Here is a 23,598-nt window from a genome sequence, read left to right on the forward strand (position 1 = left end):
CAACCAGTTTGCTGTGGGCCTGGAGTCATATGTAGTACAGATCAGGTAAGGATGGCAGTTTACTTTCTTAAAGGACATTATTGGGGTTTCTAACAATTGACAATGTTTTCATGGTTAGAAATCATTAGACTCTTAATTTCAGATTTTTATAGAATTCAAATTTCACCATCTGCCATTGTAGGATTCAAACCCAGGTCCCCAGAACATTAGCTGGGTTTCTAGGTTAATTGTCGAGAGATAACAACACTTGGGTTTGGAAGGTATTGTCTAAAGAGTATTGGTGAGTTGCTGCAGTGCATCCTGTGGATGGTACAGTCTGCTGCTATTGAGCAGGGTGGGGGGATGGAGGGAGTGGATACTTGTGGATGTGGTACCAATCGGGCTGCTTTGTTCTGGATGTTTCTTGAGTGTTGTTGGAATTGCATCCATCCAGGCAAGTGGGGAGTATTCCATCACATTTCTGACTTGTGCCTTGTCGATGGTGGGCAGGCTTTGGGGAGTCAGGAGGTGAGTTATTTGTTGCACAATCACTAGCCTCTGACCTGATGTTGTAGCCACTGTGTTTATTAGCATCTCCTAATCTCTACAACCATTCTGCATCTGAAGCTTTGTTTCTTGGACATGGAAGTGACTCTTCTTATCCTCTCTGCTAAACACTCATTCCAACTGGTGACACTGGTCCATTCTCTGACCCTTGCTGGTTCCTTTAGACTCTAAGCCCCAACTCAATCACGTCACTCAGGTCTGAAGTTTAAGTGCTTCTGCCCATTGGCAAGTTAAGCTTGATTCCTCCTGTTCTGTGGATCCATGGCTAGAATTCCTGGTGGTCACCAATCTGCTGCACAATCCTTCCAGGTAATGAATGAAGGTGGTTCGTGGAAGTGTGGAAAAGCTTGATGATTATAAACATTGCAGTTTCAATAATAGTTTTTGGAACGGTGGAGCAGAGCTACTGAGAGGTTAATGAAACACTTCACTGTGGTGGAGCCAAGGCTCTTTGTAATTACTGTGCTGAAGAGCAGAGTGTTAGGAAATGAGTTTGCACCTCTCAATTCCCCAAGTGGCGAGTTCCTCATCACAGTTAAATAATTACAGTACCAAAAAAAGACACATTTTTAATAAAGCTGGATAGAAAATCCTGTACCATCCATGTTAAAGTTGCTATTTCACCTGTTATTCTCAGCAGTGCTTTGCTGAGGATGTGCCCTCACATACACACAGACCGGAGTTTGGAGTCTCCGCAATAGGCTTGTGCTCCAGAGCATGGCGCTATGTGTTGGATCTGCCTTTGGACTGGAAACTAAAGAGGGGAGTTAACCCTGGTGTCCCAGGCCAACATTTATCCCCTAGTCAAAACTGGTCACTTTTTGCATTTCTGTTTTTGGGATCTTGCAGTGTGAAAATTGACTGCCGTGTTTCCTACATCTCAAGATTGACGAAAGTGCATTGAGATGTCCTGGGGTTGGGAAAGGTGTTATACAAATGCATGGTGTGAGATGCTGAAGCAAGCTCAGTAACAGAGTGACACTGAGCTCTGGCACCATCTCCAGACCAGAGTCTGTGTCAGCTTTGTGCCAACTGGAATGATTAAGATCAGGGTTCTCATGGGAATGTTGCAGGATCTGCTCATGAGCAATAAGTATTCAGACAAAGAATGGAGTGGGAGGAAGAGGAAAGAGAGAGAGAGAGAGAGTTGTTTAAACAACTGCAGCACCATGACAACAACAATACTGCTAAGATACAAATGCACTTTCAGAAGCTCCTATACATTTACAGCATGGAGTACCCGCAGCAGTGAAAGTGCTTCAGACTGATGGCTTATCATTTCACATCAGCATTGACTGTCTATTAGGGTTGACATCACTCTCTTCAAATTGCAAAGTGCACATCCTATTCCTCAAAACTAAAGAAGGCGTTCATAAGGTTCATGTTTGTGTAACATCTAATACCCACCATCAGTGCCAGCTGAAAGGATATAATTCAAAGAATGTCATTGTGCTGAGCTCAAGATTTCTGACTGCTTTCCTGACGTTTCTTGCTCACACTGTGTCTCTGTGAGAAATTTGCCAGGAAATGCCAAATTCTTCCATTGTTAAACCAAACCCTGCTCCGGTGGAGGTGACACATCCATGGTACTGTGAAAAGGAGAGCAGTAGGAAATTCTTCTGGTTTCTGGCTGTGGGATCTTGCTGTGCACAAAGTGGCTGGGGGTCCAGAGGGTGCTGTATATAGTTGTTGGTGCATGGATTGTCACACTGATGCTTTGCATTGGTGAGAAAATAATTATGGGACTTTAACTTTGGAATACATAGTATTCAAGGCACAAAAACAGACTGTTTGGCTCACGTGGTCATACTCCATAAATCCTCCATCCACCACTTCACGCCCCACCCTGTTCCCTCTCACCTTCTCTACATATCCTCCTGATCTGTTGTCCCTGATGTGCTTCCCCTCAGTGCTGTTCATACCCAGCACTTCCTGCCAGGCTGCACATTCACATTCAAGAGATGCGTCCTGAATTTCTTCATTAAGAATTAGTAACTGTCTTATACACTACCGGCCCCTGGTATTGGATTCCCAATGTCTTTCCCCATATCTCTGTCATCTGTTGGATCTTAGCCTTTACCTGGGAGCTGGTCTCACCAGCTTGGTTTGGTCTAAGATCAGGGACAGTGAAGATCTCTAGCAGCCATTAACACCCAGAGCACTGAGCTAACCCATTGTACAGTGGGAGTGACTAACCACCCAGAGAACTGAGCTAACCCACTGAGCTAACCTTTTTTTATTTCAAAAATATACTTTATTCATAAAATATTTTGATAATCTGTACAATTGGTCATGCCTTACATCCATAAACATTCCATTTCTTGGTATACAGAGACAGAGAATTCATTCATATATATCAGATCTGTGCGATTACATACTTAGCTGAGGTGTCAGCAGAGCCCAAATGACTGCGTGGGCCCCCTATTCTTCTTAGGCAGGCAGATGTTACACGGTGGCCTTTCCCCACCAAGCCTTGGCGGCAGCTGCCCCAAGCTTCAGCGCGTCCCTCAATACGTAGTCCTGGACCTTGGAATGTGCCAGTCTGCAACACTCAGTCGGGGTCAACTCCTTCAGCTGGAAGATCAACAGGTTTTGGACCGCCCAGAGAGCGTCCTTCACCTAGTTGATGATCCTCCAGGCACAGTTGATGTTCGGGTCGGTGTGCATCCCGGGGAACAGGCCGTAGAGCATGGAGTCCCGCGTCACGGAGCTGCTCGGGACAAATCTTGACAAACACCACTGCATTCCTCTCCAGACTTCTTCTGCGTAGGCACATTCCAGAAGTAGGTGTGTGACAGTCTCGTCCCCCCCACAGCCGCTTCGAGGGCAGCGTGTGGTGTGGCTGAGAGTCCGGTCATGCATAAAGGATCTCACAGGCAGAGCCCTTCTCACCACCAGCCCAGCCATGTCTTGGTGCTTGTTGGAAAATTCTGGCGATAAGGCATTCTGCAAAATGGCTTTGACAATCTGCTCAGGGAACTGCTCGATAGGATCCGCCCTCTCCTTTTCCCAAAGGGTCTCAAGGATACTATGTGCTGATCACTTCCTGATGGACTTGTGATCAAAGGTGTTTTTCTTCATAAGCTTTTCCACGAAGGACAGGTGATACGGAATGGTCCAACTACTCGGAGCGTTCCACGGCAGCGAGGCCAGGCCCATCCTTCGCAACACCGGGGACAGGTAGAACCTCAGTACGTAGTGACACTTGGTGTTTGCGTACCAGGGATCCACGCACAGCTTGATGCAGCCACACACAAAGGTGGCCATTAGGGTGAGGGTGGCATTGGGTGTATTTTTTGCCCCGTTGCCCAGATCTTTGTACAGTGAGTCCCTTTGGACCCGGTCCATCTTTGATCTCCATATAAATTGGAAGATGGCCCGGGTGACTGCAGCGGCACAGGTTCTGGGAATAGGCCAGACCTGTGCCATGTATAACAGCAATGACAGTGCCTCACACCTGATGACCAGGTTTTTTCCCGCGATGGAGAGCGACCGTAGCTTCCATCTGCCCAGTTTCTGCCTCACTTTGCTGATACGCTCCTCCCAAGACTTGGCACACGCCCCAGCCCCCCTGAACCAAATACCCAGCACCTTCAGGTGGTTGGTCCTGACAGTGAAGGGGATTGAGGATTGGTCGGTTCAGTTCCCGAAGTGCATGGCCTCGCTCTTGCCTCGGTTTACCTTGGCCCCTGAGGCCCGTTCGAACTGGTGACATATGCACATGAGTCTGTGCATGGACAGCAGATCCGAGCAGTAAATGGTGACGTCATCCATGTACAGGGAGGCCTTGATCTGCAGGCCCCCACTGCCAGGAATAGTCACCCCCCTCAGGCTCGCATCCTTCCTGATGGACTCGGCAAATGGCTCTATGCAGCACACAAACAAGGCAGGAGCTAACCCACTGCGATTAACATCTGGAGGACTGAGCTAACCCACTGTACAGTGGGAGTGACTAACACCGGGAGCACTGAGCTAACCAACTGTACTGTGGGAGTGACTAACACCCGGAGCACTGAGCTGGAGCACTGAGCTAACCCACTGAATAACAGGAGCGACTAACACCTGGAGCACTGAGCTAACCCACTGAATAACAGGAGCGACTAACACCCGGAGCACTGAGCTAACCCACTGTACAGTGGGAGTGACTAACACCGGGAGCACTGAGCTAACCAACTGTACTGTGGGAGTGACTAACACCCGGAGCACTGAGCTAACCCACTGAATAACAGGAGCGACTAACACCCGGAGCACTGAGCTAACCCAGTGTACAGTGGGAGTGACTAACACCTCTGTTTCTGCTCAGCTTGAAACCGGGAACCTTTTGCATGTGAGCCGAACGTGATCACCACACACTACAGAATCACAACACCAATAAGGAAACTGTTTATTTCCTCAGCCCCGAACCCAAACCGCCCTCCTCCAACCTGAATTGTTGGCATCAGAATCCCATCTCTTTGCCCCCAACACTGTTCCCATCTCCCCTTCCAGAATGCAAACTCCAGCCCTCACTCCTCTCTTCCTGCACCTCAATGCCCGTTCCTCTATCTCACCATTGCTCAACTCCGTCAGCCCCTCCCCACTACTCCCTCCTCCAGAAACATAACTCCCACTCCCTCCAATCCAGCCTGATGAGAGGTCCCCTTGACAATTGACAACCCTGGTTTCTGCCTCCATTCAATGCTGACATACAATGCTACCGGCCCTAGACTGAACCACTTTCAGTAATCTCACATCGTGAAGAGCCAACAGGGGAAATGAATGGGGGTTTCAAGCTTTATTGCTGAAAGACTATATTTTATCGATTCAATGCAAGTCATTATCCAACCCTTTCTTCAAAGACATTGACGACGAGGTACAAAGACAGAGTAATGTAATTCTTTCGCCTGAATCTAATTCCATTTGAAGATTAATAAAAGCTATTGACAGAGGAACCTTTAGACAACGATTGAGATTCTTTTTAATGTAGTGTCTCTCAGTCTGTCAACGTCTCAACAATTGGTGAAGATTTAATGTCTGACTCAGCTCACGGTCAGTGCTGTGGGGAGTTAATCTCCATCTGACAGGCAAGTGATGAATTTGCGTATGGAAAATGGGATTCTACTGTATCAGAAATTCAATGTGTCAGCAGAGGAACAGGGCTTGTATGGAGTTTCTGATGTCAGTCACAGAGAAATGTTGAGGAGAGGTCGGAGTTTTCTGACCAGGAGGGAAAGTTCCGAGAGAGAGAGAGGAACTATCGCGAGGACACCCGTAAGAACCCAGTGGGAAATGTATTTTAACATGATCAAGTGTGTAAATGAGGTCCCAGATTCCTGTGAATGGCTGGGCTATTATAGAAAACGCTGAGCACAATCCTCAGCGATTAATGATGGGCAGAATGTAACCATAATTGTGTGAACAGTTGAGGGTGAGATTGTTTAGGAATGCTTGATTTTTTACCAATCTCAAATCCTGAGATGGTTCTCACTGAGAACTGTGTACATAGTTGGATGTCTCACTTGCTGTTACATCCTCTACCGAACGCACAGAAAACAAGGTGACTGACTCTCTAAAATGGTGAGCAATAACTGCACTGTCCTGTCGCTCCCGACAATGACACCTCATCATGCCTGTTGCTGAGCGCTTGGAGCAAACCTCATTACATTTTGATCATAGATTGGGCCATTTGTGCTGCTGCCATTGTACTGGTAGCCCTGATATTGGACCCCTGACTACACCCTGTAGTCTGTATGGGTGTGTGTGTATGTGATTGTGAATATGTGGGAAGCGTGGGTGGGAAATGTTGCTGTGGATGTGGGTGTGTTTGTGTGGCTGGATGTGAGAGAGAGAGAGAGCACACAGGCTGTCGTGAGAGGAGAGAGTTGGGGATAGGGGACAGTTGGGTTGAAGGGGGAGAGTTGGGGTGAAGGGAAGAGTTGGGGTGAGGGGGAGAGTTGGAGTGAGGGAGGAGTTGAGGTGAAGGGGGAGTTGAAGTGGGGGGAGTTGGGTGAGGGGGTGTTAGGGTAAGGGGTGAGTTCGGGTGAGGGAGAGAGTTGGATTGAGGGGGGAGTTGGGGCAAAGGGGGATTTGGGGTGGGGAGAGTTGGGAGACGGGGAAAGTTGGAGTGAGGGGGGAGTTGGGGCAAAGGGGGATTTGGGGTGGGGGAGAGTTGGGGAGAAGGGGAAAGTTGGAGTGGGGGGGAGTTGGGGTAAGGGGTGAGGGAGAGAGTTGGGGAGAAGGGGAAAGTTGGGGTAAGAGCTGAGTTCGGGTGAGGGGGAGTTGAAGTGAGGGGGAGGGGGTTGTTGGGGTGAGGGGGCAGTTGAAGTGGGGGGAAGTTGGAGTGAGAGGGGAGTTGGGGTGAGGTGGGGTTGAGGTGAGGGGGTGTTGAAGTGAGGGGTGTTTGGGGTGAGGGGGAGAGTTGGGGAAAAGGTGGGGAGGGGGAGAATTGGAGTGTTACTGCTGGAATAATGAATGCCCCATTGTGGAATGAGCCATTTGGACATTAATCTGCTGTTTGGGATGTTGCTGTTTACCATGCTGATTAAAAATAGCAAAAAGCCCCAGGAGCAGAGAACAGACAAGTTGATCTGTTGAACTACTTGTCCTAGATTAATTTGTTATTCCCATTCCCTTCCCTGAATGATCCTTTGCCCTTGTAGACTGTGGCAAGTTAAGAATGTATCGCTATTATTGATGTTCAGACAATCACGTTCTCTGTAAGGCAAAACCGCTTGTCTCTCAGTCAGTTACAACACACCAACTCTGCTGTTACACAGAAGCGGCTGATTCAAGTGGTGGGGCTGTCCCTCTCTCTGCTATTACACTGGATCACTTAGACCAGCACATTGCCAGTCATTGTATTGTGTCAGGAGCTCCATTGTCTCATTGCAACTGGGAATCTTTGGGAAGGTGTTGGATGCCAAATGAGAAGAAAACAAAATGTTTATGCATTTAAACATCAGCAAGTCCCAGTCTACAATCTTCACAGAATCAAAGTACTGAGGGAGTGCAGTCTTGTCAGGCTGTGTTAAACAGAGACACCAATCATTCTCTCAGGTGAGATAGAAGCGTTCCTGAAAAGCTGGTTTGAAGATGCTCAGACAGGTTCTCTCTGGAGTCCTGGGTAATATTTATCCCTCAGGCAACATTGCCAAAAGCCTGCCTGTTTGATAGCTTGCTGTCTGCAAATTGGCCGCTACTTACAAAAGCCACTGCCACTCCAGAAAATATTTCAGTGGCTCCAAAAGGACTTTGTAGTTTCCTGAGTCAAAGCTCCCAAAATCATGCAAGCTTAAAGAACCAGAAGTCCCAGCTGGGAGGAAATATAGGAAACAGGAACGGAAATTGCTGCAGAAACTCAGCAGGTCTGGCATCATCTGTGGAGAGAAAGTTAACATTTCGGGTCCAGTGACCCTTCTTCAGAACCCTTCTGGATTCTGGTTTGTCAAGAGAGAGGGATGATGTGAGACAGAACCAGATATTGAAAAGCTTCAAACAAAATCCTCCTTAGTGTGGTGAGCCTGAAGATTATCTTGGTATCTAATCCGCTTTAGTCAGTTACACACACTAATGATAGACAGGAAAATATAGGTTGTTCCATCAAAGCTGCCTGACATTGCCTAATGCCTGGAGCATCATGATTTGGCACTTAACAACTTTCTCCAAAGGCCATATAATCTCCTAGAAGAGGACAAGAAACCCAGGGACCAAAAACAAGGGGGTAGGTTCTGGGTAAATTCTCTCTGATCACCCTTGATAGTCAAAATCAAGCCTACGAGATCACATTCAATTTGATGTGTGTTCACTGCAAAATTGAATACGTTCATTTGGCCTTCAAAGGTTTCCTCCGTAAGATTAAAGCAAAATAATGTGGATGCTGGAGATCTGGAATAAAAACAGAAAGTCAGAAAGTGCTGGAGAAATTCAGCCGGTCTGACAGAGAGAAAGAGAGAGGAAGAGAGAGAGACCTGAATTCCAAAGAAGAGTCATATCGAACTTGAAATGCTATCTCTATCTCCACAGATGCTGTCATGGGTTCCTCCAGAACCTGCTGCTTTATTTAATTCTGTTAAGTAGTGTTTGTATTTGTGCACCAGGTCAATACACCAGCTTATCCCAAACCTTGGCTCCAGATCTATTTTGGAACAGGTGAGACAGCCCTGTTGTCAAGGAAAGTGACATTTTTTCATCCAGTCATCACCTCTGTGTCTTTTCCTTTCCAGTAATGCCCCTTTCTCATTGGCTGCGGCGTTGGCAAGGGCAACAACAAATGAAATTCTTCAGAGTGACCTTTCTGCTCTCCATTATGTGCCGAAACTTCTGGATGGGACCGACGGGGTCACACGTGAGTATTTCTTAAATCAGCCCTGGCATATGGGCATCATTGTCTGGGCCAGTATTTATTGCCAATCCCTAATTGCCCTTAAGAAGGTGGTGGTGAGTTTCCTTCTTGAACTGCTGCAGTCCACCTGCTGTAGGACACCTGGAGTGTTGTTAGGGAGAGAATTCAGGATTGTGACCCAGCGACAGTAAAGGAATGGCGATATATTTCCAAGTCAGGATAGTGAGTGGCTTGGAGAGGAACTTGCAGGGGGTGGTGTTCCCATGGTAGTCATGGGTTGAAAGGAGCTGTCTGAGGAGCCTTGGTGAATTTCTGCTGTGCGTCTTGTGGATGGTACACACTGCTGCTACTGAGCGTCAGTGGTAGAAGGAGTGAAGTTTGAAGGTGCTTGATGGGATTTCAATTATCTAGAAATAGAAATGAAAATTGCTGGAAAATCTCAGCAGGTCTGGCAGCGTTTGTGGAGAGAAAGCAGAGATCACCTCCTGGGTCCAGCAACCCTTCTTAAGTTCCTTTTGCTCTGAAGTCCTTTCATCCTTTTGTCCAGTGGTTGGTAAGACTGGGCACTGGAGTTTGGAAGAATGAGAGGCAATCTCATTGAAACAGATATGATCCTTGGGAGCTTGACAAGGCAGATTCTCACCCTGTGGGAGAGACTGGAACTAGGTCACACAGCTTATAAATAAAGGATTCCCAATTTAAGGTGTAGATGAAGAGGAATTGTTTCCTTTCAAGCCTTCGTCAGTCTCTGGAACTCTCCTAGAGAATGATGGAGGCTGTGTTATTGAATATTTTTCAGGCAGAGTCTAGAAGATTCTTGACCGACAGGGAAATCATGGGTAGCTGGGAAGTGGAGTTGAATTCATGGTACCAGCCATGATATTATCAAAGGCCCAAGGGGCCGAATGGCCTACTCCTGCTCCTAATGTTTACATATGTCACATTGCAGACCTTTCCAGGATCTGGACCTGAAATATAGCCTGGTGTTGGGATCAGGGCCTTGAAGCTAAAGTTCTGCCCATGGTTTCCAATCACCATCAAATACAGTAGTGATCCAGTGACACTCTGCTCACTCTCTGTCTGTCTGCCCCTAAGACTAAGTGAGCTGGGATTCACTGCACAGTTGCTGTTGACTTAGTGCCAGATACACAGCCCAGGTAGTTTGCAGTGAATTCAACTGCACACTCTTCGCAGGGTTTAGTCAGCTTCAGTTTGGGATTCTTCCGTAACGGCTTTCAATCAAAGTTTGTGAAAAAGGCAGCAACCGGGACAAGCAAGCTCCCTGGGCAGTTTCAGGAGTGATTAATTGATCATCATCAAACCTGAAGGCCCCAGGGTAATATGGTATTTTCAATATTTCAAAAAATTGGTGCTTTTTACAGAGCAAGATCCCAGAAACAACCGCGAGAAATAAAATACTCTTCTCTAGGGATACTGATGAGTGTTGTGTTGGCCAGGTCACCAGAAGGGAAGGGCGAGGAGTCAGGGGGTGGGGAGATCTCCCCTGTGTTTCTTCAAAATAGTGGCCATGGGAACTTTTACACCCAGCTGAGAGGACAGTGGGACCTGTCACCTGATCTGAGAGATGGCACTGCTGACAGTGTAGCACTCCTTTAGACCTGCACTGGCAGTGCCCAACACCATTTTGTGTTCACCTCTCAGTAACCAGAGACAACTCCACAAGGGTCTGACCTGAGAGCCCCCTCCATCTGCCCCAACTGTCATGGAAGAGGCTGGCATGAGTCAGTGGTAGCTAAAATACCAGCATCTGAGAGTCTCTTTGAGCCAGGAATGGAGGTATTTATTAACCTCCATTGTACGTGGAGTTACCTATCAATCTATCATTTATTCAAATAGATAGTGAATTGGAAACACAAACCCATTCATTTATCACTGGCCTTTGTATCACTGCTGAATGAAGGGAAATGGTAAAACTGGGTAGATTGCCCAGGGTGAAATGTGGGTGATGTCCAGCCCTATTACTGTTGGATTAGCAGCGTGCCTAACTCCCTCAACACCTCTACACTATTGCTGCATCCACAGCCACTGCCCAATTCTCCCCATCAGCCACAGCTCCCAGTGCCAAATGGATATCCCACTTCCATTGATCTTTTAGCAATTCGCCCACTCAATTTACTTAAATATTGATCACCTTCAACAACAAGTAGTAAATTGTTCATCAGTGATATGTGCCTCTGACATGACCCCTGCAACTTGTCACAATGGTTCACATTTTCTGACTTCTCTCCCCTTTACTGGGGGAGTGGCAGGAGGGAGGGTGAAGTGAGGGGAGATTGACTTTGGGTGAAGGTGTGAGTTGGTGAGGGGAACAGGAAGTCACTGCTCATGTTAGCTTAAACAATTCTTTACGTGGGATGTGGGTGACACTGACAGCGTGAAGAATTTTTGTTCATATCTTAATTGCCCTTGAATCAGGCAGTCCAGACCCAATCCCCATCGCTGTGAATTTGAGGTCAGACATAGGCCTCACCAGCAGATGATGGCAGATTTCCTTCCCTAAAATACATTAGCAAACCAGATGAAATAACAAGGTGACAGTTGTCATGGTCAGAATTACACAATAGCTTTATTTTCCACATTTAAAAACTGAATTCAAATTCCGCTGAGCACTGCTGTAATGGGATTTGAACCCATCTCTCCAGAGCATTAACCTGGACTTCTAGGAATTCCTTGTGTAGCGATGTTACCACTGTTCCACTCTCTCTGTGAAACTGTGGGAAGTAGGTGGTTGATTCTTTGATCTTCTGTTTCTCACAGTTGCAGTTTGTTAAAATGATATCCCCTTCCTCCTTCCCCAGTGACTCTTCCTGGGGTGTGTTTCTGTGCTGTATCCATCCAGGATTCTATAGGTATGTTCCAGTGGATTTTGCCAATTCTTCAGAAGGGTCTGAGCCATGGAGTGCTGATGGCTATTTGGCCATGGAAAGCATCTGAAGCCTGTTTCAGGTCTCCAGTAGGGGACAGTAAATCACAAACCCAACCACCGAGCCAACGTAACCTGCACTGAGACCAATCGGAATCCCCAACCTGACATCAACCCTGTGCCAATCACATGTATCACCCCCCTCCCCAAACATTCCTAACCTACAGATACAGATAGGTAAAGATCATTCAACCTCTGAGCTACTTCTACCATTCAGTTGGAGCATAGCGAATGTCTATCTTAACTTCGCCTTGATTCCATAACCCCTAACACCCTGTGTCTGACAAAAATCAAGCAATCTCACTTTGAAATATTTAAATTAACCCTTAACCCTCTCTTTCCCTACGCAAACACCAACCTAAATTTGTTTGCTGTGAGTGGGAAGCTCTGGGTTTCCAGGCCCCTTTTGGGTTCGGAAATGCTTTGGGACATCAGTCCTGAATGGTCTTGCTTGAATGTTGATGCCCCACATGTTCTGGGCCACGAGAGGAAATAGTTTCTCTCCATCAATTTGACAAACTCCTTCAATCACATTAAACCCTTCAATTATATCACCCATCAACCTTCTAAATTCAACAGAATTCGAGTCGACTGTATGCAGTCTGCCCTTGACATTTAACCTTCAGCTCTGGATTGATTCTGGTGAATCTGCACTGTCAAGGCTGACATTACTTTGCTGAGGTATAGTGCCCAGAACTGACACAGGTCTCAATATAGGGGTCTAACTACTATTTTATTTGTTTTTAATTCATTCATGGATATCTCTGGGTATTAATTGTTGTCCATTCCTAATTGTCCTAGAGTAGGGGGGAATGAGCATCCATCTTTCACCATTGCAGTCCATATGATGCATCTATGGTATGGTCCCAGAATATACTGTACATTTATTTCTGTATGTGGTCTCAATATCATACAAGGTGGTGAAGGTGACTGGTGTTGGGGAGGGTGAAGAATAGGAAGATGTCCTGATAAAGTTAGATAAAACAACATGGGAAGCTTGGTACCAGTCATAGAGTTGTACAGCAGAGAAACAGACCCTTCAGTCAAACTCTTCCATGCTGACCAGATATCCTAAATTAATCTAGTCCCATTTGCCAGAATTTGGCCCATGTACCTCTGGACCCTTCCTATTCATATACCCATCCAGATGTCTTTTAAATGTTGTAACTGTACCACTACCTCCTCTGGCAGCTCATTCCATACATGCAGCATCCTCTGCGTGAAAAAGTTGCCCCTTAGGTCACTTTTAAATCTTTCCCCTCTCACCTTAAACCTATGCCCTCTTGTTTTGGACTCCCCAGTCCAGGGAAAAGACTTTGGCTAATGACCATTTCCATGACCCTCCTGACTTTATAAACTTCTATAAGGTCACCCCTTAACCTCCGAAGCTCCAGGGAAAATAGCCCCAACCTATTCAGCCTTTCATTATAGCTCAAACCCTCCAACCCTTGGCAACATCCTTGTAAATCTTTTCTGAACCCTTTCAAGCATGAATCAATTGGGCAGAATGGCCTGTTTCTGTGCCATGCGTTCTGTGCGATGGTTTATAACAATAAACAAGATGCAATATTATTAAGGGTGGAATTAGCAAGTTCAGACTAGGACCTAAGCCTAAGATCCTGAGAAATATCTCCTCATACACGAGTGGGTGATTCACTGCTGGCCTGTTCTCCTCTCCCTCGCTGTTACTATGGGAATCCTTATTGGCCTCATTTCCTCCACATTGTAACATGCTTAAAGTCAGCAGGACTATGTCTAATCTGAGGCTGGAGCTACTGAGTTGAATCCACTGGATGGCCTGTGCAGAATCATGACAGGAAAGGTGTGAATTCATGGGACATAGTGCAGAGGCGATTTACAAGAATGAAGAATTTGGGAGTGTTCTCCTTGGAGAGAATGTGACTGAGAGAAGAGCTGATAGAGGTTTTCAAAATCATGAGAGAACTGCCAGAATAGGGAGAAACTGTTCCTGCTTTTAAAAGAAAGAAGAACAAGAGGTCATGGATTTAAAGAGATCTGCAAATAAAACAAGGGTGATGTGAGAAAAAAACTTTAGCAGTTACAGTATGGAATACACTGCCTGGAAATGTAGTGGACACAGGTTCAATGGAGGCATTCAAGGGGGTGTTGGATTTTTTTTTGGATAGAAATAGAGATATGGGGTAAAGGCAAGAGTGTGGCATTAGATAGTAGAGCTGTTGCAGGCACACGGGGGATGAATGGCCTCCTTCAGCTCCATAATAATTCAATGATTCTGTAAGCTGGGGACTTACAAGATTGTAGCCTGCAATTTTGTCTTAACCACGCCTAAACAAGAGGAGATGTGCTGCTGTGTGAACGTGTGCCAGTATTTAGTGTCGGTCAGACCCGTACTTTCTCAGAGTTGCAAAACGCAATGTTTGCATACTGGATGGGGGGACAGCAAGCACCAGCCTCTCCTAGGTCAGGGGCAAAGTCTGACTGATCCCATAGCTAACGGGTGAGAGTCGCAGAACGCCAATAACAATCTCAAAGCCAGGTCAAACAGTCTGAAACCATGTTGCCAGGCAACTGTTCATCAGTTGGCTTTTGCTGATTGTGTGGGATGAAATTAGAAATGCTCCTTGAGTTATTAGTGCCAATTGTGTGATCTTTTCAAGGGCAAAGCCGCCCTTTGAGAATTACACGAATGCGGTAAATTCCTCAGTGCTTGCTGTAAATGAGGTTAAAATAGAGTGAGAGGTTTGAAAGGAGGCAAGATCACAATGAAACGCTGCAGTAGAGATGATGTCCTTTATTACAGACAGTTTGAGTCTGGGGGCGACTGGAACAGGAGACAGTGACAGATGACTGTATTTCTACTGAGGTCAGTTTCTGTGATTGCAAATCTAATGCAGTACCGGTGTGTCCTCATTTCAGGTAGAGATGCTCTAAAAACTTCTCTCTGTGCCGTTCCAATTATTGTTCAGGGTACATTATTTAAATGGAGAAAAACTACAGTAGGCTGCCATACAAAGGGATTTGGTGGTACTTGTGCACGAAACACAGAAAGCTAACACACAGGTGCAGCAGGTAATCAGAAACTCTGATGGAATGTTGGCCCTTATTTCAAGGAGGTAAGAGTAGAAGAATAGGGAAGTCTTACTGCAACTGTACAAGGAGCTGGTGAGATCACATCTGGAGTACTATGAGCCGTTATATAGTCATAGAGACATATAGCACGGAAACAGACCCTTTGGTCCAACTTGTCCATGCCGATCAGATATCCTAAGCTAATCTAGTCCCATTTGTCAGCACTTGGCCCATATCCATCAAAACCCTATTCATATACCCATCCAGATGCCTTTTAACTGCTGTAATTGTACCAGCCTCCACCACTTCCTCTGGCAGCTCCACACAACACTCTCTGCAAGAAAAGGTTGCCCCTTAGGTCCCTTTTCTATCTTTCCCCTCTCACCCTAAACCTATGCCCTCTAGTTCTGGACTCCCCTACCCCAGGGAAAAGACCTTGCTGATTTATCCTATCCATGCCCCTCATGATTTAAAAAACCTCTATAAGGTCACCCCTCAGCCTCCGATGCTCCAGGGAAAACAGCCCCAGCCTATTCGGCCTCTCCATATAGCTCAAATCCTCCAACCCTGGCAACATCCTTGTAAATCTCTTCTGAAACCTTTCAAGTTTCACAAGATAGGAAGGGAGACCAGAATTGCACACAATATTCCAAAAGTGGCCTAACCAACTTCCTGTACAGCCACAACGTGACCTCCCAACTCCTATACTCAATGCTCCGACCAATAAAGGAAAGTATACCAAACACCTTCTTCACTATCCTATCTACCTGTGACTCTACTTTCAAGGAGCTATGAACCTGCACTCCAAGGTCTCTTTGTTCAGCAACACTCCCCAGGACCTTACCATTAAGTGTATAAGTCCTGCTCTGATTTGTTTTTCCAAAATGCAGCACCTCGCATTTATCTAAATTAAACTCCATCCGCCACTCATCAGTCCATTGGCCCATCTGATCAAGATCCCATTGTAGTCTGAGGTAACCTTCTTCGCTGTCCACTACACCTCCAATTTTGGTTTCATCTGCAAACTTACTAACTATGTTCACATCCAAATCATTTATATAAATGACGAAAAGTAGCGGACCCAGCACCAATCCTTGTGGCACTCCACTGGTCACAGGCCTCCAGTCTGAAAAGCAACCCTCCACTACCACCCTCTGTCTTCTACCTTCGAGCCATTTCTGTATCCAAATGGCTGGTTCACCCTGTATTCCATGAGATCTAACCATGCTAACCAGTCTCCCATGAGGAACCTTGTCTAATGCCCTCATGAAGTCCATATAGATCACGTCTACCAGTCTGGACCCATCTTTGTTACTTCTTCAAAAACCTCAATCATGTTTGTGAGACATGATTTCCCACGCACAACACCATGTTGACTGTCCCTAATCAGTCATTCCCTTTCCAAATACATGTACATCCTGTCCCTCAGGATTCCCTCCAACAACTTGCCCACCACCAATGTCAGGCTCACCGGTCTGTAGTTCCCTGGCTTTTCCTTACCATATTTCTTAAATAATGGCACCACGTTAGCCAACCTCCAGTCTTCCGGCACTTCACCTGTGACTATCGATGATACAAATATCTCAGCAAGGTGCCCAGCAATCACTTCCCTAGCTTCCCACAGGGATTTATCCACTATTGTGTGTTTCAAGACATCCAGCACCTCTGTAATATGGACATTTTTAAGATGTCACCATCTATTTCCCCACATTCCATATCTTCCATGTCCTTCTCCACAGTAAACACTGATGCAAGATACCCATTTAGTATCTCTCCAATCTCCTGCGCTTCCACATAAAGGCCGCCTTGCTGATCTTTGAGGGGCCCTATTTTCTCCCTAGTTACCCTTTTGTCCTTAAAGTATTTATAAAAACCCTTTGGATTCTCCTGAACCCTATTTGCCAAAGTTATCTCATAACCCGTTTTTGCCCTACTGATTTCCCTCTTAAGTATACTCCTATTGCCTTTATACTCTTCTAAGGATTCAATCGATCTCTCTTGTTTATACTTGACATATGCTTCCTTTTCTTAACCAAAACCTCAGTTTCTCTAGTCATCCAGCATTCTCTATACCTACCAGCCTTTCCTTTCACCCTAACAGGAATATACTTTCTCTGGACTCCTGTTATCTCATTTCTGAAGGCTTCACATTTCCCAGCTGTCCCTTACCTGCGAACATCTGCCCCCAATAAGCTTTTGAAAGTCAAAATAAGCCCTCCTCCAATTTAGAACTTCAACTTTTAGATCCAGTCTATCCTTTTCCATCACTATTTTAAGAATTATGATTGCTGGTCCTAAAATGCTCCCCCACTGACATCAGTCACTTGCCCTGCCTTATTTCTCAAGAATAGGTCACATTTTGCATATTCTCTAGTAGATACATCCATATACTGAATCAGAAAATTTTCTTGTTCTGGTTCCTTATTTAGGAAAGATATCATTTCATTGGAGGTCTTTCAGGAAAGTTGACTAGGATGATCCTGGAGGTATTATCTTATGAGCAATAGCTAAACCAGTTGAGACTCTACTCACTGGAGTTTAGAAGAATGAGAAATGATCCCATTGAAACAGATAAGATTCATAAAGGGCTTCACAGGGTAAATTTCTAAGAGAATGGAACAGTCTCAGAATAAAGGGGCACCAATGTAAGACTGAGATGAGGAGGAATTACTTCTCTTGGAGGGTTCAGTGTCTTTGGAACTTCTTGCCACAGAGGCTTGTGGGGACAAGAGATAAATAAATTCTTGATCTGTTGGGGAATGAAGGGTTACGGAGAAAAGACAGGAAAGTGAACATGAGGAATGTCAGGTCAGCCTTGATCCTATTGAATGATACAGCAGGCTCAAGGAGCTGAATGGCCTCCTCCTGTTCCTATTTCTTATGGGCTTAGATATCCACTATTAGCTGGTTGAACACAGAAGGAACCTGGGGTGACTGCTTTGGGGTGATGGGGTTGGCCAAGGAGCCTCCATCTGATGGGGACAGCCCCTCACTCTGCACCAACATCATACAGGAGGGAAATCTTCCTCAGGACAACTTAACAAATAGGAGCTGGAGAGGCCATTTGTCCCCTTGCGCCTGCTCTACCATTCAACAATATCGCAGCTGATTTTCAATTTCAACATCACCTCCCTCACTCACGTCATATCATTTCAGTTCCCTAGTCCCAAAAAAATGATTAATTTCAGTCTTAGACACACTGAGTACTCCAGAGAATTCCACAGATGGATAAACCTGTGAGTGAAGGAATTTCTCCTCTCAGTGGCTGAACCATGTTCCAGATGTCCCAGCCATTGAGGCTATCCATTCTCTGAAGAATTCTGAGATCTCTGCTCATTGTTGGAGTCTCAGAGAGCACCAATCCAAGTCTCTCCCCACTGGACAATCTTTTCTGCCCAGGATAACACTCCGTCGAAGTCAGCGGAGGGAGACTCCTTCTCAAACCTTGCAGTACAACAACCCCTCCTTTCCACAGACCCCATTTTGTTTTCAAAAACTCAAACATTGCAACATGGTATGTATTCATTTTGTGAAATAAAAGCTCAAACCATGTTACACATATACAGACCATGTTTTAGTTGTACAGGTCATGTTAAACACCTGTACAGATTACGTTATACACATGTACAGTCTATGTTACATGCCAATACACACCATATTACACACCTGTACAAGTTATGCTAACTTCGCCTGTGCAGATCATGTTACACACCTGAATGAACCTTGCTGCACACTCTGATCATTTTATAATTCGTCTGTTGCATTTGCCTCCTTCTGGCTTAATCTTGAGGAGACATGAGATGGCAATCAGTCTCATTTACAGTCTTTTGAGAAATCTGAAGCCAATCTTTGGAATAGAACGTAAGAAATATGAAGGGACAGACTGAAATAATGAGCTCAGAATTGACTCCTTGGTCTAAGCAATTAAAGGGATGTATAAAATATCCAGAGGAAGTTTTGTGGTGCAGTCTGTAGGATGGCTGAGCAAGTTGCATTCATAACACAGCTAACTTGGCTATTTGTAAACTCTTTAAATACATGCCAATGGCAGATGGTGATAGTGGGAGAATTTTGTGGTTGACAATCTGAGCTGCAACCATCATTATTGGTAACTCTGGAAAACAGCAGGTTCCCAGAGAAAGTGAAACTGTCTGTGTGATGTTGAGATTTTCTAATTGATCTGTTATTGACACAACTGCAGCAGGTGGGACTTGAATGTGTGCCTCCTGGATCAGTCAGGGACACTATTCACTGCCCTCTCTCAGTGATGTATGACACCAGCAAGATGCCAGTGTTGAGTTAGTCATATTGTTGAGATTGTTAATGTCTTTATTTAAGGTTAAGATGAAATGGCTCGTGCCAATTTATTATGTAGGAACTGGAAATATTCTTTTAGTGCAGGGGTAGTAAGAGAGGTCTGAGCCAGAAGGTCTGAGTTCAAGTCCCACCAGCTCCAGAGGTGTGTAATAAAATCTCTGAACAGATTGATTACAAGGTTACTCGTGACTTTAAAAAAATCTTATGTTGGGACCACTTGTAGCACCAGGGTGGTGGAAAGAACTGTAAGACTGAGTAGTCAATAAACTCTATCCACAAAAATAGGTGCCTTGAGTTCTGTTTCAACAACTGGTTGCATCCAGATTGATACAAAATGCTCAAACTACTCACAGATTGATAGGTGTCTCACCTGCTGAGAACATTTCAGTTGGAAATACTGGGTAATATGGGCAGAATAGGAGAAAGCTCAGTTTATGATCAAGAATGGTCAGAATCTGGTTTCACACAGTCATAACAGAGGGGGAGAGAGTACTGAAAGAGCTGTCCGTTCAGCACCACTGGGCCCAGTCTCTTACATCAACCAGCAAACCAGCATGGAACTGGACAAACCTTAGGGTATTCGATCAGCTTGGAATTAAGTTCTAAATATTAATTCATGAGATGTATCCATTGTTGGCAAGATCAGTGTTTATTAGCCATCTCTGATTACCCCTTGAGAAGCTGGTAGTGAAGTGCCTTCTTGAAACATTGCAATCCTTATGCTTTAGGTAGACCCACAATGCTGTTAGGGAGGGAGTTCCAGAATTTTGACCCAGTGACACATAAGGAACAATGATATATCTCCAAGTCAGAATGGTGAATGACTTGGAGGGGAACTTGTAGTTGGTGGTGTTCCCATGTATCTGTTGCCCTTGTTCTTTTTATTGGAAGTGGTTGTGGATTTGGAAGGTGCTGTCTAAGGATCTTTGGCAAATTTCTACAGTGCATCTTGCAGTCAGTACACTGCTACTGAGTGTCAGTGATGAAGGGAGTGGATGCTGTGGATGTGGTGCCAATCAAGCGGGCTGCTTTGTCCTGGATGGTGTCAAATTTCTTGAATGTTGTTGGAGCTGTACCTATCCAGGCAAGTGGAGAGTACTCCATCACACTCCTGACATGTGCCTTGAGCTTGACAACGTGCTAGCAAAACAGGTTGAAAATGAAAAGTTGAACCTTTTTTTTAAGGTATTAGTTTGAAAACCCCTTGCAAACAATAACATGTTCATGAGAGTCAGCTGAGGAGAAGTGAAGTGTTTGACGTTGACTGCACAGAATAAAGGGACCTGGACTGAGTTTACTAGTCACTCGGAAAGATACATGATAGGTACTGTACTGAGTCACTGATATGACACAGCCTGCTGCTGAGAGGGAGGGATAGGTTTCTGCATGATTGCTCGTCACTGCTTGCTGAGTCAGCTATGTGTTCTCAGGCCCCCTACCCTACTGTGAATGATTGATGAGTAATACTGCACACTGCAGCCTGGCCGAGACAGAAGGATCTTTTCCACACGGCCTTCCAGTAATTATTTATTGTGTGGAAATTTTATTGAGCACCTGTTGGGGGTGGAGAAGCAAACGCTCAGTACTCCAGTTTAAATTCCAGTCCGGTAACCCTTACTGCCACTCTCTGGTAAGCTACTGTTAAACGAAAAAGATTGGTCTTTTACATAAAGCTTTTCGCAACTTCAGGATGGTCCAAATCTTCTGAAGTGTAGCCATCGCTCTTGTAATAGAGACTTATGGCGATCAGTTTGTGTACAGTAAAATTGCATAAGCAGCAAATAGATCGTGATCAGATAATCTGTAAAGTTGATTGAGGGATTAAAATTGACCAGGATGCTGAGGAGAATCATTCTTCAAAATCATGTTGTCTTTTCTTTTACTGCCCCTTGAGGGGTTCGACAAACAGGTCCTCGGCTTATTGTCTCCTTCAGCTATGTAGCACTCCTGTAGTAATGCACTGAAGCATTAGCCTTGTGTTCTGGTCTAAGCATGGGGTCTGAGTGACTTACCCTCCTGAATCAGAGGTGAGAGCACTACCTACTGAGCCATGACTGACACTTAGATTTTGAGCAGCATGATGGGAATTTCCAGCTTAGGATCTCTGCTCCTTTTCATTTGTCCCTAAAACTACAGGAGGAATAATCAAGTACTCATTCCCCTTTTGTTTGCAGTTTTACTACTTTTCTGTCTCCTGTCCTGTCCTCTCCTCATCCTCTGAGCTGGTCACAACCGATGGACACCATCAGTCAGGAATCTGTCTAACATAGACATTAACATACACATGAGCAGGTACATATACACATAAACATGTACTTGCATGCATATACATACACATAAACATATACTTGGACAGATTTACACACACTCTCGCACAAATACATACAGACACACAGATACAAACTTACATAAACACACACATCACAAACATGTCTCACATCTCCTGGTTTTGGGTGAGAGAAATGGGACATGGAGCGGAGGTTTTTATTGGAAAGTATGTGTTAATCACCAGAGTTGTACAGCACAGAAAGAGACCCTTTGGTTCAACTTGTCCATGCCAACCAGATATCCTAAATGAATCTAATCCCATTTGCCAGTATTTGGGCCATATCCCTCTAAACCTTCCAATTCATATATCCATCCAGATGTCTTTTAAATGTTGTAATTGTTCCAGTCTCCACCACTTCCTCTGGCAGCTCAATTCATACCACCCTCTGTGTGAAAAGGTTGCCCTTTCGATCCCATTTAAATATTCCCCCTCTCACCTTAAATCTATGCCCTCTAATTTTGGATTCCCAATCCGGGAAAATGTCTTGTCTATTTGCCCTATCCATGCGCCTCATAATTTTATAAAATGCTATAAGGTCACCCCTCAGCCTCTGACACTCCAGGGAAAATAGCCCCAACCTATTCAGCCTCGCCCTATAGCTCAAACCCTTCAACCCTGGTAACATCCTTGTAAATTTTTTCTGAATCCTTTCAGGTTTTGCAACATGGGAGGCATGGTGGCTCAGTGGTTAGCACTGCTGCCTCACAGCACCAGGGACCCAGGTTCGATTCCCACCTCGGGTGACTGTGTCGTTTGCACATTCTTCTCATGTCTGTGTGGGTTTCCTCCGGGTGCTCCGGTTTCCTCCCACAATCCAAAGATGTGCAGTTCAGGTGAACTGATCATGCTAAATTGCCCATAGTGTTAGATGCATTAGTCAGGGGTAAATGTAAGGTCGGGGAATGGGTCTGGGTGGGCTACTCTTGGGAGGGTCAGTTTGGACTTGTTGGACCGAAGGGCCTGTTTCCATACTGTAGGGAATCTTAAAAAGAATCCTTCCTGTAGCAGGGAGACTAGAATTGCACACAGTATTCTAAGAGTAGTCTAACCAATGTCGTGTACAGCCACAACATGACCTTCCAACTCCTATATTCAATTCACTGACCAATAAAGGCAAGCATACCAAATGCTTTCTTCACTACCCTATCTACCTGCAACTCCACTTTCAAGGAATTATGAATCTGTACACCAAAGTCTCTGTTCAGCAACACTCCCCAGGACCTTCTCATTACATGTAGAAGCCCTGCCCTGATTTGCCTTTTTAAAATGCAGCATCTCACATTTATCTCAATTAAACTCCATCTGTCACCCCTGAGCCCATTGGCCCATCTGATCAAGATGAACTTTGAGGTAACCTTCGCTGTCCACTACACCTCCAATTCCAACTTACTAACCATACCTCCTATATTCACATCCAAATCATTTATATAAATGACAAAAACAGTCGACTCAGCACCAATCCTTATGGCACGCCGCTGGTCACAGACCTCCAGTCTGAAAGGCAACCCTTTCCCTTTCCTCATGCTAGACCCAAGAACTGCAGTGACTGTGTGTAAGTACCTGCTTTCTGACTGTGTGTGGGGAAACCCTGAGAAGGGCAGCCTTTGATTATCATTAACAGCTGACTCTGCGAGAAGTGAGCTCTGTAACGCTGTCTTGAGAGGTTTGACTGCTCTGTTTATAAAGGAATTTTAATTATCTCTTGTTAATATTCCCAGCTACTTCCTTTCTTCACAGAGTCACAACCAATTCTGGTGTGCACCCTTCCCCAACTCCACTTTCTCACTCACTGACCACTCACTTATTCGCTACTTACTTACTCGCTCATACTTGGTCACGTCTCATTCATTCACGTGACAACATGCACCTAACCAAAGCCCTCAGTCACAGCTCTTCAACTGTGACAGTCCTTACAGCTCAGCCTGACTCTGACCTCACACAATTCTAAATCTGGTTACACAATTCCGGGAATGATAAAGCAGTAACACTTTGACGTAGAATCAGCCCATTATGTCTATACTGGCTCCTGAAAGAGCCAGGGTTAGAGTGGTGCTGGAAAAGCACTGCAGGTCAGGCAGCATCCAAGGAGCA

At 45.3% G+C, this 23,598-nt stretch overlaps 1 protein-coding gene across 1 annotated transcript in view; it reads left to right on the plus strand.

The window, feature by feature from the left end:
- The window catches only part of ppm1e (protein phosphatase, Mg2+/Mn2+ dependent, 1E), a 136,369-nt gene that overhangs the window by 92,913 nt on the left and 19,858 nt on the right, over nt 1-23,598 (plus strand). Inside the window, exon 2 of the mRNA XM_043718162.2 lies at nt 8,748-8,869. Coding sequence (XP_043574097.1) covers nt 8,748-8,869 — 122 coding nt within the window. The remainder of the gene's footprint in view (nt 1-8,747; nt 8,870-23,598) is intronic.

This window comes from Chiloscyllium plagiosum, unplaced genomic scaffold, assembly GCF_037043375.1.
Source record: "Chiloscyllium plagiosum isolate Xiang-an unplaced genomic scaffold, Cpla_swu_hap1 HiC_scaffold_31, whole genome shotgun sequence".
Taxonomy (NCBI): domain Eukaryota; kingdom Metazoa; phylum Chordata; class Chondrichthyes; order Orectolobiformes; family Hemiscylliidae; genus Chiloscyllium; species Chiloscyllium plagiosum.